General features: G+C 42.4%; 4 protein-coding genes across 4 annotated transcripts; 3 read left to right on the top strand and 1 right to left on the bottom strand.

Moving 5' to 3' along the window:
* Positions 1-308: 308 nt before the first annotated feature.
* Positions 309-1,990, bottom strand: LOC128715209 (pyruvate dehydrogenase E1 component subunit beta, mitochondrial). The gene is made up of 6 exons (XM_053810094.1): positions 1,808-1,990; positions 1,334-1,495; positions 1,074-1,260; positions 652-996; positions 488-568; positions 309-412 (listed from the first exon to the last, which is right to left on the bottom strand). The coding sequence occupies exons 1-6, from the start codon at positions 1,988-1,990 to the stop codon at positions 309-311; spliced, it is 1,062 nt and encodes a 353-aa protein (XP_053666069.1).
* Positions 1,991-3,762: 1,772 nt separating this feature from the next.
* LOC128719625 (valine--tRNA ligase) lies at positions 3,763-7,311 on the top strand. Its single transcript, XM_053813253.1, has 4 exons — positions 3,763-3,933; positions 4,195-4,362; positions 4,427-6,370; positions 6,457-7,311. The coding sequence occupies exons 1-4, from the start codon at positions 3,763-3,765 to the stop codon at positions 7,309-7,311; spliced, it is 3,138 nt and encodes a 1,045-aa protein (XP_053669228.1).
* Positions 7,312-8,045: 734 nt separating this feature from the next.
* LOC128708161 (rab proteins geranylgeranyltransferase component A) lies at positions 8,046-9,959 on the top strand. Its single transcript, XM_053803121.1, has 3 exons — positions 8,046-8,094; positions 8,174-9,343; positions 9,415-9,959. The coding sequence occupies exons 1-3, from the start codon at positions 8,046-8,048 to the stop codon at positions 9,957-9,959; spliced, it is 1,764 nt and encodes a 587-aa protein (XP_053659096.1).
* Positions 9,960-10,938: 979 nt separating this feature from the next.
* On the top strand, positions 10,939-15,707 carry LOC128707133 (WD repeat-containing protein 19). Its single transcript, XM_053802079.1, has 11 exons — positions 10,939-10,953; positions 11,037-11,194; positions 11,264-11,986; positions 12,055-12,535; positions 12,610-12,738; positions 12,812-13,388; positions 13,451-13,733; positions 13,802-15,036; positions 15,102-15,388; positions 15,448-15,524; positions 15,599-15,707. The coding sequence occupies exons 1-11, from the start codon at positions 10,939-10,941 to the stop codon at positions 15,705-15,707; spliced, it is 4,074 nt and encodes a 1,357-aa protein (XP_053658054.1).
* The last annotated feature ends 1,159 nt before the right edge of the window (positions 15,708-16,866 follow it).

The following is a 16,866-nucleotide window of genomic DNA, read 5'->3' as shown; positions in this document are numbered from 1 at the left end:
GCTCATGTGAGTCACAGATTTCGTAGCTACATCCTGTAGATACAAGTTCCAAATAAAAACACAAAATTAAGTCTGCAAATTATTTGAACAGAAACAGAAATAAAACTTATTTGGCTGATATTTCCATGAAACATGCGAAAATTTAAAGTAAATAACAAGAGTTGTTTATCACCTGGCTACATTATCTAATCCCAACTGAACTTTAATATGCCTCGCGTTACCGATATCTTGTATGGACAATAATAATCTTGTTTTTTTATAGGTTTTTAACCGCAGTGAACGTGCTTTCAATTGGATGGGACTGAGATTTACTTCACACCTAGCACCTTATTAACGGCAGTGACAACATCAGGTACTTGTGGAAGCGCAGCTGCTTCTAGTGTCTTAGCGTAGGGCATTGGAACATCAACCCCTGGAGAGAAAATAAAATAAGTTTAGAGGAATGTTATCGACGATAATTACTCTGTCAGTGAAGGAATCTACTCACCAGTGACACGCCAAATCGGAGCATCCAGATGGAAGAATGTCTCGTGTTCCATGATGCGTGCACAAATTTCTGAACCAATTCCTATAAAAAGAACGATATCATACAATACAGTTTAAAAAACGAAGGACAACAAACAAAGTATCGGTGATGCGAGCAACGCTTACCGCTCTGAGGCCATCCCTGCTCCACCGTCACGAGATGGTGAGTCTTTTGTACGGACTTGAAAATTGTTTCCGAGTCCAATGGACGAAGTGATCGTAGGTTGATGACTTCTGCTTCGATTCCTTTACCCGCCAGTTCGTTGGCCGCTTGAAGCGCGGTTTCGACGGACTTTGAATGTGCTACTATAGTAATGTGCTTACCAGGGCGCATAATCTTTGCCTTGCCGATAGGTAGCACAAAGTTCTTGTCTAAAACTTGATCCGACACGGGATAACTAACTCCGTATACCATTTCGTTTTCCAACACTACTACCGGATCTGGGTCGCGGATGGCTGCCTTCAACAGTCCTGAAGGAAACAATGATACACATGGATTACTGCTAATCATCTACATTGCAAATGGAAAGATCGACAAACAATTCTACCTTTTGCATCTTCGCTATCATACGGCGATACCACCTTCAATCCGGGACAATGCGAATACCAGGCACCAAAACATTGAGAATGTTGTGCTGCAACACCTGCTGCAGCTCCATTGGGACCCCGAAACACTATAGGGACGTTAACTGTACCGGCAGACATATAGAACGTTTTTGCGGCTGAATTGATAACCTTCAAAGAAATCGTAAATGCAGTTTTGATTATGATTCATTTTTGCTTTATATACTTTAACCGGTCCTAATACCTGATCGATGGCCTGCATCGAAAAGTTGAATGTCATGAATTCGCACACCGGGCGCAGTCCAGCCATTGCCGCACCTACTGCGATACCGGCGAAACCCATTTCCGTGATGGGAGTATCGATCACTCGCTTATCGCCATATTTCTTCCACAGTCCTCGGGAAACCTGCCATGATCAGAATGTAAACAAACCATGACGTTCACTATCACTCTTGCATCCATGCACTGCACTGCGAAATGCTAGCTTCAATGCTAGTTGATTTGATGGATTAGATAACCTTTCCTTGTGTTCATATATTATTTTTATTTGTTTTGCGCGTAACATGAAGACCATGACCCTTCTTTGCCCTCAACCTGAAGCTGTTGTTTTTTCTCTTTTTCTCTCCACACAGGATTGTCACTAGAGATATGTTTACGTAATCGTTCTTTTATCTTTGAGAGAGACCAACAAATGGTTCGTTCTGCCACGATTTCTTACCTTGTATGCACCATCATACTGGGCCACTTCTTCACCGAGCAGAAACACCTTCTCGTCCCGTTCCATTTCTTCATCAAGCGCTGCGTTAAGGGCATCGCGGACGGTCAATTGCTGGGCTGAGACCGCTTTAGAGGTCGAGAATGACCGACGGGATAAATTGCGTACGGCGGTAGCAAGCATCATTTCAATATCGAGTAACAATTCAAACAACGCAGCTTTTTACTGCGCTACTTGATCGAAGATAGGAGTAACACAGAAATGCCCGATTACCGGAAAGGATCAGTCGTTCGTAGCGGTTTTACTACACGATTCGGTTTTTTGACTTACGAATTACCACACACTGAACATAGATGTGCAATTTTTCCGCACAAACACAACCACGCAGTGAAGTGTTCCGAATTGTCGTTTTCTTTTGACGGTTTCACTCAAGGTTAATATATAAATTTTCGAATTGAATCCGCCATATCCATCACCCAAACATCTTTTTTTTGAACGTCGTATTAACGACGGTTGCAACTTTCCTTCTTGGCAGACGAATATTCTCGGCTCCTGGACTCCTTGGTCAATGAGGTGACTGAGAGAAGATGTCATTGAGAGAAAATTGAATCGAGTGGCGTAGCGTTTATGCGCGTGTGTGTATACATAGTGCTAGGTATTGTTTTCGGCCACAGAGGTAGCTCTGCGGGAAAAAATCATCGTGCTTTCATGCTTTGACAAATTATATTACTACTTAGACAGAGCGAGAAATATGATGATTATTTCCGCAGGGAAAACTAGGTAGCAATTATAACAAAAAGCACTGTTTGTACGGTGATCCTTGCCGTCGGTGTTTTTGTTCGCGGTGCACGATAGCAGCACGGTGTGAGTTCGGATATTCACATGAAAAGGATCCAAAATTGGAAAACGATGTAAAACGGAAACCCCGGAAAAATGTCGATATCTCAGAATTCATGTAAATGTTGAGAAATTTTGTATATGGAGAATAAATATTATTTTTCACATCTTCATATGCCATTAAATATCATTTAATAGCACATTTTCACATAATTTGGATGTAATTGCCCACCTACCGAAAATTGGTACATTGCCAAACATTAGAGAATTACTTTTTGTTTTTTGTTTAATTTTCGATTAACTTTTGTTTGATTTGAAAATAAAGGTTATTTATAGTCTTTTCCCGAGTTACGCGACACTCGAGTTACGCGAATTCGAGATACGCAAATCCCAAAAATTTGACAATTCGTGTAATTTTGTATGTGAAATTGGAATTGAAGTATTTGTCAAATTTCAAATTTTCCCAGAAATACGTTACATTTTGATATTAAAAACATTAATTTTTGGCAAAAATTTACTCTAATTGTCGAAATAAACGTATAAATATCAACTACTAATGTGCATCGTAACGTGAAAAGAAGAAATCGATCACTGAATACTAACTATAAATGATATTCTGAAGGGAATCCGAGCTACGCGAAAATTCGACGTACGCGAATTTCTCTGGCACGCATCATTCGCGTAACTCGGGAAAAGACTGTATGTGCTTCTGAAAAGCTAAATCAATAACGAGCAAGCGAGTCGACTCTGTATAAATTTAGACGAAATGTGATTGCACGAAATGCACTCGGATTGGATGTTCCCGGAAAATCGAAAAACGGTTATATTTATGATCTGCATTTGTTGTGTATCTCGCGCACTACCTGTACTACCTACCTACCTGAAAATGTTTGTTGGGGAAACTGTTACTTGGGAAATATTCAGATCTGATCAGTGTCATTTTTCTGTCGCGTGGTTGCTTACTTCTCTATGTCATTTGTTTTTCGGCAAGATTTACGAGAGGATCAGGCAGCAGTGAGACAAAAATACGCTTTTGCTAAACGTTCTGCTCAAGCGTGCATCATAAAAATACATCCCAATCTACGCATTTTAGTTTAAAAGTTCCGCTTTTGAATAACACTATGACGAATCCAGATGGTGCTCAAGATAACGGTGCTACCGCAGTACCGGTGAAAACCGAAAAACAGTTAAAAAAAGAAGCAGAAAAAGCGGCCAAGTTGGCAAAATTACAAGAGAAGTTGAACAAGAAGCAACAGCAAGAGCAGCATTCAGCTGCGAAGCCTAAAACTGAGGTGTGTAATTTTTTCCCCAGATTGCATCACATTTCCCGTTTCCTACAGTTTTGCATATACGCACGTTGCAAACTGGCATATAGAAAGGAGTTTAATATTTGGAACAGTTTATTAAAAGTGAAAGGCAACGAATGGAAAGCTGTATTGATGTACAGTATGACTTGAATCATTTGCAATTTTAAATAATAGCCAACAGATAGAATTAAATAGCCAATCAGAAAATAATGCGTCCAACAACTTCGTCATATTTACTATTTACAGAAAAAAGTAAAAGAAAGTAAAGAGGCAGCAATTTACACTGGAACAACAAAGGAGGGGGATAAGAAAGATTTATCCGGTCCATTCCCCGATTCCTATAGCCCGCAATATGTGGAAGCAGCGTGGTATGGCTGGTGGGAGAAGGAAGGGTTTTTCAAACCTGAGTATGGGGTACGTATTTTATAGGTAATATTTTGGAAAGAAATATATTACTTGATTTGTTCTATTTCCTTAGCGTAAGCTAAACAACTCGAAAGGACAATTTGTGATGGTAATTCCACCTCCAAACGTTACTGGCTCGTTGCATCTTGGGCACGCGTTGACAAATGCTATTGAGGATGCAATTACTCGTTGGCATCGGATGAAGGGCCGTACGACGTTGTGGGTGCCGGGTTGCGATCACGCCGGCATAGCAACGCAAGTCGTTGTAGAGAAAAAGCTGTGGAGAGAACACAAGCAAACGCGACATGATTTGGGCCGAGAAAAATTTATCGACAAGATATGGCAATGGCGCAATGAGAAGGGCGATCGCATCTATCATCAGCTGAAAAAGCTGGGTTCTTCGTTCGATTGGGATCGTGCGTGCTTTACAATGGACCCGAAACTGTGCAAAGCCGTCACGGAGGCGTTTGTGAGAATGCATGAGATGGGTATGATTTATCGTAGCAGTCGTTTGGTGAACTGGTCCTGCACGTTACGCTCTGCCATATCCGACATCGAAGTGGACAAGGTAGAAGTGAGCGGACGCACGCAGCTATCAATTCCTGGCTATACAGAGAAGGTCGAATTTGGTGTGCTTGTGTCCTTTGCCTACAAAGTCATCGAGAGCGATAGTGATGAGATTGTGGTAGCAACTACACGTGTTGAAACAATGCTCGGTGATACAGCCGTTGCGGTGCATCCAAAAGATGCACGATACCAACATCTGCACGGAAAATTCGTCCAACATCCATTCTGCGATCGTAAGCTTCCCATCGTGTGTGACGAGTTTGTGGAAATGGCATTTGGAACGGGTGCAGTTAAAATAACGCCAGCGCACGATCCAAACGATTACGACGTTGGCAAACGGCACAATCTTCCGTTTATTACAATTTTCTCTGACGATGGAATCATTGTGGGCGATTATGGAACCTTCACCGGCATGAAACGGTTTGATGCGCGTAAGGCTATTCTGACTGCGTTACAAGAACAGGGTCTGTATCGAGACACGAAGGACAATCCAATGGTGGTGCCTGTTTGTTCGCGATCGAAAGACATCGTAGAGCCTTTAATCAAACCACAGTGGTACGTCAAATGCAGTGAAATGGCCGCTAAAGCGACTGATGTTGTGCGCACAGGAGAGCTAACGATCACGCCGGACGTGCACAAAAAAATCTGGTACCACTGGATGGATGAAATACGAGATTGGTGTGTATCGCGTCAACTTTGGTGGGGGCACCGAATCCCGGCATATCAGGTAGTTTTCAAGGATCCTACCAAGACACCGAAAAACTTAAGCGACGATAATCTGTGGTTTGTTGGTCGCACTGAGGCGGAAGCACTTACCAAAGCGGTGGCCAAACTGCGCGTGGACAAGTCGCTCATTAGTATGAAGCAAGATGACGACGTGCTTGATACGTGGTTTAGTTCTGGATTATTCCCTTTTTCCGTGTTCGGCTGGCCTGACAATACGGACGATCTGAAGTTGTTCTATCCTACCACACTGCTGGAGACAGGACATGATATTCTCTTCTTTTGGGTTGCCCGTATGGTGTTCTTCGGCCAGACGCTGCTAGGAAAACTGCCCTTCAAGGAGGTGTTCTTGCACCCGATGGTCCGCGATGCGCACGGTCGTAAGATGTCCAAATCGTTGGGTAACGTAATTGATCCCATGGACGTTATAACGGGCATATCTCTGGAAGGATTGCATTCACAGCTTTACGATTCCAATCTGGATCCGAGAGAAATAGAGAAGGCTAAAGCGGGGCAAAAACAAGATTACCCGAACGGCATTCCCGAATGTGGTACTGACGCTCTGCGATTTGCGCTCTGCGCGTATATGACACAAGCAAGAGATATCAATCTGGATATTCAACGCGTCCAAGGTTATCGTTTCTTCTGCAATAAGCTGTGGAACGCCACGAAGTTTGCTTTGATGTATTTCCCAGGCACTGAGAAGTACGATATCATTACATCACTGGTGAGTTTTTTTTTTGCTTTCAAACCCTTGTAGTACATGCGTTCATGGTTTACTGTTTCTTATCTCTATCCATTGAAAAAATACAGGATGGTTCGGAGAGCAATATCGATAGATGGATTCTTTCACGGCTTGCCGGGTGCATTGACGTTTCGAACCGCGGTTTCGAAAAATATGAATTTGCGCAGGCGACCAATGCATGCTACAATTTCTGGCTCTACGATCTGTGCGACGTGTATCTGGAGTGCTTGAAATCGGTCTTTCAAACGAATGATGAACCTGCTAAAGCAGCTGCACGTCGAACGCTGTATACGTGCCTCAATTTTGGTCTGAAATTACTATCACCCTTCATGCCGTTTATCACCGAGGAGCTGTATCAACGACTGCCAAGGGCAGACGATGCCACTGTGGCGAGTATTTGTGTTGCATCTTATCCTGAGCAGAGTACCAGTCCCTGGAAGGATGAATCAATCGAAAAGGGATTCGAATTTGTCCAAAAAACAGCTCGCGACATTCGTTCGGCCCGTAGCGACTACAATATTCCGAACAAGACCAAAACCGATGCATATTTCATTTGCAGTGACGAAGGTGTGCGCAGTGCTCTGGAACGGTTCAGTCTCGAGCTGGAAACAATGGCATTTTCCCAGGTCCACTTTGGAACAGTGCCACCTGCAGGTTGTGCGATTCTGACCATATCCGGACAGTGTGTGGTGCACCTCATGCTGAAAGGTTTGATCGAGGTGGACAAAGAAATTGAGAAAATGACGAAAAAGCAAGAAACACTGTTACAAACGATTGCAAAGCTGCAACAAGCAATGGCTGTCCCGAACTACGCCAGCAAAGTGCCCGAAGATGTTCGAAAAGCAAACGTGGAAAAGTTGGACCAATCGAAGGTGGAAATCGAACGATTGTCTTCCGCTATCGATACGCTGAAGTTGATGTAATCGATTGAACAAATGATGTTAGATGTAGGCTGCCTCAAACCGATTTATAATACGCACCACGAATGTTAATTTTATTACGTTACATCCCTGCATAATCCCAACTGTTAACGGGGGTTTAATTTATGGAACGAGTTATTCTTCTCGCATGGCAATAAAAGTTAATATCATAATATATTGTGTGAGTTATACGCTTATATTTTTGATGCAATACACTTGAACATGTGTTCATATATGGACAACCTGCAATGATGCAAGTCCAGAATGAAATTTCAAAAGATGAAAAATACAGAAAACCCTTTTAGTGGAATGTAATGTATAACCAACAATCAGATTTTATTTATCTGAAATTAAAAAAGGTAACGTATTGTAATTAAGAATATGGAATCAATATTAAAATTTCTGATTCAGTTCCATTGGCTCCAAATTCTAAGCATTGCCAAAAAATAAAACCCTTTCACCCCTATATGAAAAATATTCGTTAAGTTGGGGATGTGGGCATTAAAATTGGCAACACTTCTGGTAGTACGAAAACCAAAAACCCTTCTGGGTCCTATTTGACAGTCTCGTCAAGTTGTTGACAATGAGTGTGTATGTATTTTCATTTCTATTGTCCTTCTGTTGCGAGGAAAAGTCGTGCAAAAAATAAATTTGCGTTCCTTCGTTCTGGTCATTTCTGAAAAAGATTAAACTTGTGGTTGAAGTCCCCGTTCCAATCACGTTAAAAAGGAAAAGTTATGGAGGACGATTTACCGACCGAATTTGATTTAATAGTCATAGGAACGGGTGAGTCATAGCTCCCAACTTTCACAACTCTGCCTGTTACAAAAGCAAAATGTGTTATTCTAATTATTTCTTTCCGCAGGCCTGGCGGAATCTATCATAGCAGCGGCCGCGAGTCGTGTTGGAAAAACGGTTCTGCATTTGGACACCAATGACTATTACGGTGGCTATTGGGCATCGTTCAACTTGGAAACCTTCCGCAAGTGTGTTCAGCCTGCTAGTCCTACGGATTCTGCGCCAGAAGAAGCGATCAACAATAATTTTCTTCGATTGAATTCATTACCTACGGCTGTTCAAAATGGGCGAGAAAGATGGTATAACTTTGCCGAAAAGGGTGATGTGGACGGTTGGAACCGAGAAAAAATCGAGCGGGAGTATCGCCGTTTTAATATTGATCTTGCTCCAAAGTTGCTTTATGCGCGTGGTGCAATGGTGGATCTTCTGATCTCTTCAAATATTTGTCGATACACCGAATTCCGAGCATTAGATAGAGTGGCCACCGTCTGGGACGGACGCATAATGACGGTGCCATGTTCCAGATCAGACGTTTTTACTAGTAAAGAAGTAAACGTCGTTGAAAAACGGTTGCTGATGAAGTTTCTGCAGAGTTGTGCTACGTACGAAGAAGATGCAGAAGCGAAGGACGAGCTGGAAGGTGAAACGTTTTTAGAACATTTGCAGAAGCACAAATTAACACCGAACCTCGTCCACTATGTGCTATGCGCAATAGCAATGGGTAATGAACGCACACCATGCCGTGACGGGGTGGCTGCTGTTAAAAAATTTCTCATGAGTCTCGGCCACTATGGAAACAGCCCTTTTCTATTTCCCGTATACGGCTGTGGAGAGATACCCCAATGTTTCTGCCGACTGTGTGCCGTTTTTGGAGGAATTTACTGTCTAAACAAAGCAATAGACGGTATTCAACTAGAAACTAGCAACGAAGGACTGAAATACGAATCTGTGAAATGTGGTAAACAGAACATCACGTCCAAAAATTTGGTCGTGGGACAAGGTTACCTATCGCGAGCGATATTCAACACAAGCATTCCTCCGGAATGTAGAAAACCAAAGCCGTGTGGGAATTTGGCACGGGGAGTGATACTCACAAATGTGCCTTTCGGTGGTGCATCTCAGAATCCTGGAGGTGGTGGTGTGGCGATTATTAAGCTTCCGGCTGTAAGCAACCGCCCGGACGGTGCTACCGTACTGCAAATGTCACATTCCAGTGGAACCTGTCCTAAAGAAATTTGTGAGTAGAACTAAACGCTCATTCGAATGTAACATTTGCATCATTCGTAATTTTCTCGAAAATATTTACAGATCTTATTCATGTGACTACAACAGCTGTATCCCAATATCCAGATGAGGATCTGAAACCGTATATTGCACAAATCCTCAGCAACGACTACCAGGGAGCGTCAGAAACAGTAGAAGAAAGTGAAGAACCAAAAGATGAAGTGCAACATGAAAATTCTATTTCAACCATACTGTATGAAGCATACTTTAACATTCCCAGTTGCCTTGTATGCGTTGAAAGTGCACATGTATCCCTGCCGGCGGGTATTCGTCTAGTGTGTGGACCCTATCACGAACTCGACTACGACCAAAGCATTCAGCAAGCGAAAGCAATGTTCAGTGAAATTTATCCCGACGAAGATTTCCTTCCACGTGCTCCGGATCCTGAAGAGATTATCATTGGTGAGGAGGAACCAGTGCCGGAACAAGCAGATTCTTCAGCAGATAATAATGAACCCGTTGACAATGCTAGCGAATGTCGTGAAACGGAATCAGAGGCAACAGTAGCCCAGGAAGCGAAGGAAGATACGATCGATAAAGCGGAAGAGTGCATTGAACAAAAACAATAGCAACATACCTTTTACATATATAAGGTGCGATAACTACTGCCAACCATACACATTATTTGACATTACATAAACAATCGAACAGTAGGAAGAAGCAGAATCCTACAGCTTTTGCACCAGCGCAGATATTATAAATAAAAGGAGCAGCATGCTTAATGCAATATAAATTTCCGTTTTATTATGACTCAAAATGGCTCTGGTTGTCACTATGACTCTCGTTGTATAACTAATTTAGTCAAAGAAGTGACGGCCTATCAAATGATGTATTCATAATTCAAGGTGGACTTGTGCGAGGAATTATCGACGTCTACGAATTATGATTTATTAAACATTTTGTTCATTGAAGCTGGTAACCATTGTTAAAGCGGTGAAAGGTTACCAAACGCTATACGTGTCCGGGACAATGATGTAAGGACTCCTTCTTAACATAATATTTTTTCTGAACAAATTTTGGTTGCTACATGCATTCAGCAATATGCTGCAGCATCGACCGAACTTTTTCGGTTTTGAATTGTGTATCTCGAAAAGTCAAACTTGCACCTGTCACTTTACCAAAGCGATGGAACCTGTTACCTTGTTGTTTGTGTTCCGTTTGCACCTGTTTGGTGGCGTTCAAACAAAGCGTTCATTCAATAACTAATTTCAAGATCTTTTCATGGAGTGTAGTGATGCAAGCAAGTGTTAAATATTTATTAAACGATTACTAAATGTGGCGGAGCAGTTAGATGTGCCGTATCGCTACTGTACCGGTACGTTCACCAAACAATGATTTAGGCTACGAAGCGCTACCATAGCAACCAATGTCCGTGGTTTGTGATAAACAGAAAATTTTCGATGTGATACGCAACCATTGGAAGATCTATGTGTAATTGGTGAATAACATGATAGAAAATATTCCCAAAATGATCTATACCTTAACACAACATAACAAACAGTAGTGTGTAGAATTTGATTGTGAAAGAGCGTGGAGAGTGTGAACAGAATGAGTAACGAGAAGGTAATTGATCTTCGGCATTTCCGGTCATTTTCGCGTTACAATTATCATTTCGGGTTCTTCGTTTTTCATTCTTTTTAATACAGGTTCTTTACCGTCACGAAGAACCGCACGGTCAGGGTGATGTATATTTCTTATGGCAGACTGGTGCTTCAGCACAACTGTTGGCTAGCACCGGGAGCGATGGCACGGTGGCTATATTCAACCGTCAAGGGCAATTGCAAGAACGAATTGTACTACAAGGGTATGCGAATAGTTTTACATTATTTGTACAATTGCCACTATTGATCGACGCCTGTTTTTTCCTGCCCAGACTCTGCGCCGGCTTTGCTTGGGATCGAGATGGAGACGTTCTCGCGATGATAACGGCCACTTCGCATCAGCTCATCATCTGGGATTCAAACTCTCAGAAAAAGCAAACCGTCGACATAGGACTTCGTGATCTGCCGAGTTGTATAATTTGGTCGAAGAAAATAGCCATTCTTGCCGTGGGAACATCACGCGGCAATCTGTCGATCTACAATCACATCTCCACAAAACGAATCCCAATTCTTGGTAAGCACACAAAGCGCATTACCTGCGGTGCGTGGTCGACGGAGAATATCCTCGCGCTCGGTAGTGAAGACAAATATCTCACTCTGAGCAATGAGGAGGGCGACACGCTTCGTTCGATCCAGCTGCGCGATTGTCCTAGTGATATGTACTTTGCCGAAATGAAGACAGACGAGCGAGTGCCGGGTGAAAATACGATCAGTATGATTCTGGGCAAACGTACGCTCTTTCTTTACCATCTTCCCGAGCCAGACTCTCCGACGGAGCTCGGGTTTCAGCAACGGTACGGATCACTTCTGCAACACAAATGGTTTGCCGACGGTTATATTTTGCTGGGCTTCAGCCTGGGGCATGTCGTCGCTATTTCAACACACCCAAGGGAAGTAGGACAGGAGCTATGGCAGGTGAAAAATCATCGCGATTCGCTTAACAGTATCGCCGTTTGTAAGGAGCTGGAGCTAATCGCATCCTGTGGAGATAACAAGTAAGGACATGGTCAAATTTCTTACTTGAATGCAAACAATTTCGGTTACTACTGATTTATCGTTACAGTGTAAAAGTTCATTCCATGACTAATCTGCAAGAAACTGTAAAGATCCTAAGCCTACCCGATCAGGCAGCCTTAAAGCACGTTGAATGGAGCACCGACGGACAGTTGCTTGGTGTAACGACGTCTCAGGGTGCAATTTGTGTGTTTGTTACGAAGCTACATTCACTATACGCCGTTGCTCCACCAAGGATAGCACTGCTATCAAGTTTGGCGGAAATAGCGATTTACCATTATGCACCGGATCGACAAAAATCGACACCTGTACTTATAACTCTCGAAATAGAGCCCTCGTTTTTGACGATCGGTCCATACCACATGGCATGTGGTATGAACAACCACGTTTGGTTCTATGATCTTGGTCGATCTTTGAGTGATACACCACTGCTGCTCGGTGATCGTGAGTATATGTCGGAAATCAAACAGGTGGCTCTTAGTTCAGAATATTGTGCTGTGCTTTGCGGTGGGCAAATAATGCTACATACGGTAAATTTGGATTAAATTCCTTTATTGAGATCGAGGAATAGTAAAAAGAAAACTTGTTTTCTCATTTTTAATAGATTGAATCTTCGAACGAAGTGACACAGAATCGAGAACCAAAAATATTTCCCGATGAAATACGAGGTTTGGCAGAATCGGTTATAACGTGCCTTGGATTGACAAATGATTTTCTATGCTTTGCAACAGACGTAAGATAAGCAATGATTGTAGCATGCAATGCTGCATTACGGAATAATATTTTTTTTCGTTTTGTAATTCCAGCTGGGTAATATAGTATATTTTTCACTTGAAAATTGGTCTACAGTATTGCAGTTTCGTCATCAGGCCGGTATCCGAGCTATATATCCGGATGTTGACGGTACACGACTGATATTCATTGATGACCACAGTCAAGGTTATCTTTTTATCGCAGCATGTGACGACGCGCTACGTATACCAGAATTTCCCAAACATTGTACTGGTATTCTGTGGGATTTTTCGCAGCCACACATTTTTGTTGCAAATGATCGAAATACCTGTGTCACATACGCATTCGTGCGAGTATCTGTTAAGGGTAAAACGGTAGAAAAGGTCGGTACAACAAACTTGATAAGTGAACAGACGCCTCTAATGCTGTACGATGGAGATCTCTGTCTGCATGGTAGCGGAGGAAAACTAACATCAATAGTGCTGGACACACACGCCAATAAACCTGGTCGCGATGTAAAGGAACAACTGCGTACCACGAAGCTGATGCGCAAGTACGGGGATGCTTGGGAGCTCTGTAAGTTGATGAATGATGTCGACGAATGGAGGGAACTAGGAATGGCTGCTATCGCCGATTGTAATGTTGCTTTCGGTAAGCATATTGAGTTTTGCGAATGAATTGAAATTTTAAATCCCATAATGATATATTTTCAGCAACAAAAGTTTTTCGTAATATCGGTGACGTTGCAATGGTTTATGCTCTAGAAGAAGTGAGTCAAATTGAGGATCTAAACACACTTGCCGGGTTTTGTGCTGTTCTGGGAAATGAAATAGAAGAAGCAAAAGCACTATTTGCTAAAAGTGGCAACCCATCCGAAGCGCTTGAGCTGTGCCGAGATCTGCTGCAATGGGAACAAGCGATGGCATTGGCAAGTACATTAGCACCGGAGCAGTTACCTTTTCTAGCGCGCGAGTATGGAGCACAGTTAGAATTCACGTAAGAAATGTATAGAACAAATCTCATCTTCTCGATAACACCTTTAATGTTAATGTGAATATTTCTAGAGGGAACCACGCTGAGGCGTTGATGAACTTTGAAAGAGGTCTTAAGCACACAGAATCAGAATCTAACCAACAGCAGCAGGAGCAACATGTGAAACTTTGCAAGGCTGGCATTGCACGAACGAGCATAAAGTGTGGCGATATACGACGAGGAATGCAGTTAGCACAGGAACTGAACGACAAGCAGCTGTATAATGAATGTGGCGAAGCAATGCTGGCAGCGGGACACTTGGCTGAAGCAGCTTCGATGCTCGAAAAGGGAGAAAGCTGGGACAAGGCAGCGGAAATATTCATTAATTTGAAGCAATGGAAGAAAGCAGATACCATCTTGCCCAACGTCGTAAGCCTTAAGCTGCATGCCGCTTACGGTAGGGCTAAAGAAACCGATGGACAGTATGCCGATGCGATCAACAGTTACCAGCTTGCCGGAGATCTAGACGGTGTCGTCCGAATATATTTACAGTACCTTGACGATCCTCATTCGGCTTCAGAGATTCTCCTGGAAACGCGATCCATGGAGGGATCAAAGCTGTTGTCAAAATATTTTGAACAGCATGGTGATTATGAGTCTGCAATACAGTTTCTGATACTGTGCGGATGCATAACCGATGCATTCGGTATAGCTCAAAAACAGAACAAAATAGTGTACTATGGAGAGGTCCTAGAGCAGAGTGTTTCTGCGAAACCGGGCGATTTTCTCCAACTGGGTGCATATTTCGACAGCGAGAAGTACACCTTGCTAGCCGGCAAATACTATTTTCTGGGGAAAGAATATTCTAAAGCACTTAAACTGCTGCTAAAGGCGGCATCCGTGGGAAATGAAGAAAACACAGCTCTGTCTCTAGCTATAGATTGCGTAGCATCGGCTGGAGATGAGAAATTATCCAATGTACTGATAGAGTACCTGTTGGGCGAGTCGGACGGTGTACCGAAAGATCCTAAGCTGTTATTCCGGCTTTATATGGCTAAGCGCCAATTCAAAGAGGCGGCAAAGGCTGCAATGATCATTGCCAACCAAGAACAGATAGCTGGCAACTATCGTAGTGCTCACGATTTACTCTTCTCCATGTACCAAGAACTGAAACGCAATCATTTAGCCATTGCGACCGATATGAAAATAACGCTCACTCTGTTGCATCGCTACACACTGGTTCGAATTCATGTGAAACGAGGAAATCATTTACTGGCAGCGAAGTTGCTACTTCAAGTAGCGAAAAATATTTCCCAATTTCCATCACGTGCGTATAAGCAGGGTGTGATTATTGCAATCAAATGTTGATTTACATATCATGTACCTTTTCAGATGTTGTTCCTATTCTAACCTCTACCGTAATTGAATGCCACAGAACGAGTCTCCGAAAATCTGCCTTCGAATACGCGGTAATGTTGATGCGATCAGAGCACCGGAACCAAATCGATAGTAAATACATAAAGAAAATAGAATCGATCGTTAGAAAAGCTCCGCGAGGACAGTTGGATGATGAAGCTGAACAAGAATCGAGTCCTTGTCCGGTTTGTGAAACACCACTCCCCAACATGCATATAGTTTGCGGGCAGTGTAAAACGACGTTACCAATATGTATTGCTACGGTAATATACGCGCCAGAGGATAGTTTATTTGGTTTATTATATACGATCTATGCTTCTAGGGACAACATATTGTTCGCGACGACATAGCTGCATGTCCCGAGTGTGATTTCCCTGCGATGAAGGTGGAATTTATCAAGTAATTATTGTTTTTGAGCTTTAGTTCGTTGTCTTCGTTAACCATTGACCAATTCGTCATCACACTTGTTACAGAATTTTGGAAACAACCAACAACCAATGTGCAATGTGCGGAGAGGAAATAGATGCAGGACGATTGGTCGATATCGACGACGTACAACCGTACATCAATGCTGGCACTTAAGGGCCCGCAATTTCTGGTATAAGTAGAAAAATAATGTTTTGCAGTGAGCTTGTGTACCTTGTGTATTGTTTTGATCAGTTGACGTTGGAAAGCCTAAGATCTGTGCGTGTTCAATAAAAATGAATTGAGTTACTAATTGCTAATTGGTGTTCCCAAGCTACCTCTTTGAAAAAGGAAACATCTTTTGGTTTGTTTTAAATTATCTTAATTGCATTCCTAGCGTTTGGCAACCGTTTCCATTACATGTGTTGAATTCAAAAAACCTTCACCCAATGAACATTAAGCAGTGTTTCCACGATGTCGCTCGATAGTGGTGGATAGCAGTCTTCGTTTTCCTGACGAAATAAAACTATTTTATTATTTCTTTTGTTAAATAGTCACAATGCATGATAGAATAAATTATTGATTATAATTGTGCAAACCAAATGCAATCACTATTCAGTCATTTCAAGCCTACGATTTCAAATGCTGAAGCATCGCTGATTGTTTCGATGCAAATGCACACGTCGTAATTTGCGCATCGTATAGCAGAGCCCTAATATTTTCTGAATTGACGCATGCGCCTTCCCTTTTGTCAAATGTTTCGTTTCATGGCTGTGTTATTGCTGAGTGTAGCCGCGAGCTACTGTGAGTAAGGTACGTATCTTCGACTAGCAGAACACGAAAGGAAATCATAAAAATAACGCAAGTGAAACCAGTCGGACGTGCAAGCGGGATCGCCGGTGTGTGTGGTTTTGCTTCAGTATTTCGGCATTGCAAAACGCTGTTACAAAAAGTAGTGCACGGAGTGCAAGGAAAAAAAATTAACAACCGATGTAATAGAAATACATGCAATGTAGTGGAAAAGAACCGATGCCAAGTAAAATAAAAATAAAGTTTAGAGGGCAGAGAATGAAACAGGCCGACAGGAGAAATTCTAAATTTTCTTGTGCGCTTTGGTACGTGCGTGTCATTTAAATATTTACCTCAGCACGAATGTCTGGTGGACCAAGGCTGATTGGATTATTTTCAACGCTCAAATATGGCAAATACTAACTTGAAATGGTGTATGGCTGCCGCGAATGCAATTGTGGTGAAAAGTCTTGTTTTATTTGTTTTTTTTTTTAAGCAACGAGTACGTCAGGAAAATTTGGTTCAGAAAGCATGCGTATAGTGCAAG

This window comes from Anopheles marshallii, chromosome 2 (genome assembly GCF_943734725.1).
Source record: "Anopheles marshallii chromosome 2, idAnoMarsDA_429_01, whole genome shotgun sequence".
Lineage (NCBI taxonomy): Eukaryota > Metazoa > Arthropoda > Insecta > Diptera > Culicidae > Anopheles > Anopheles marshallii.
Note: the sequence above shows the minus strand (reverse complement) of the source record. Positions and strands in the feature narration are given on the sequence as shown.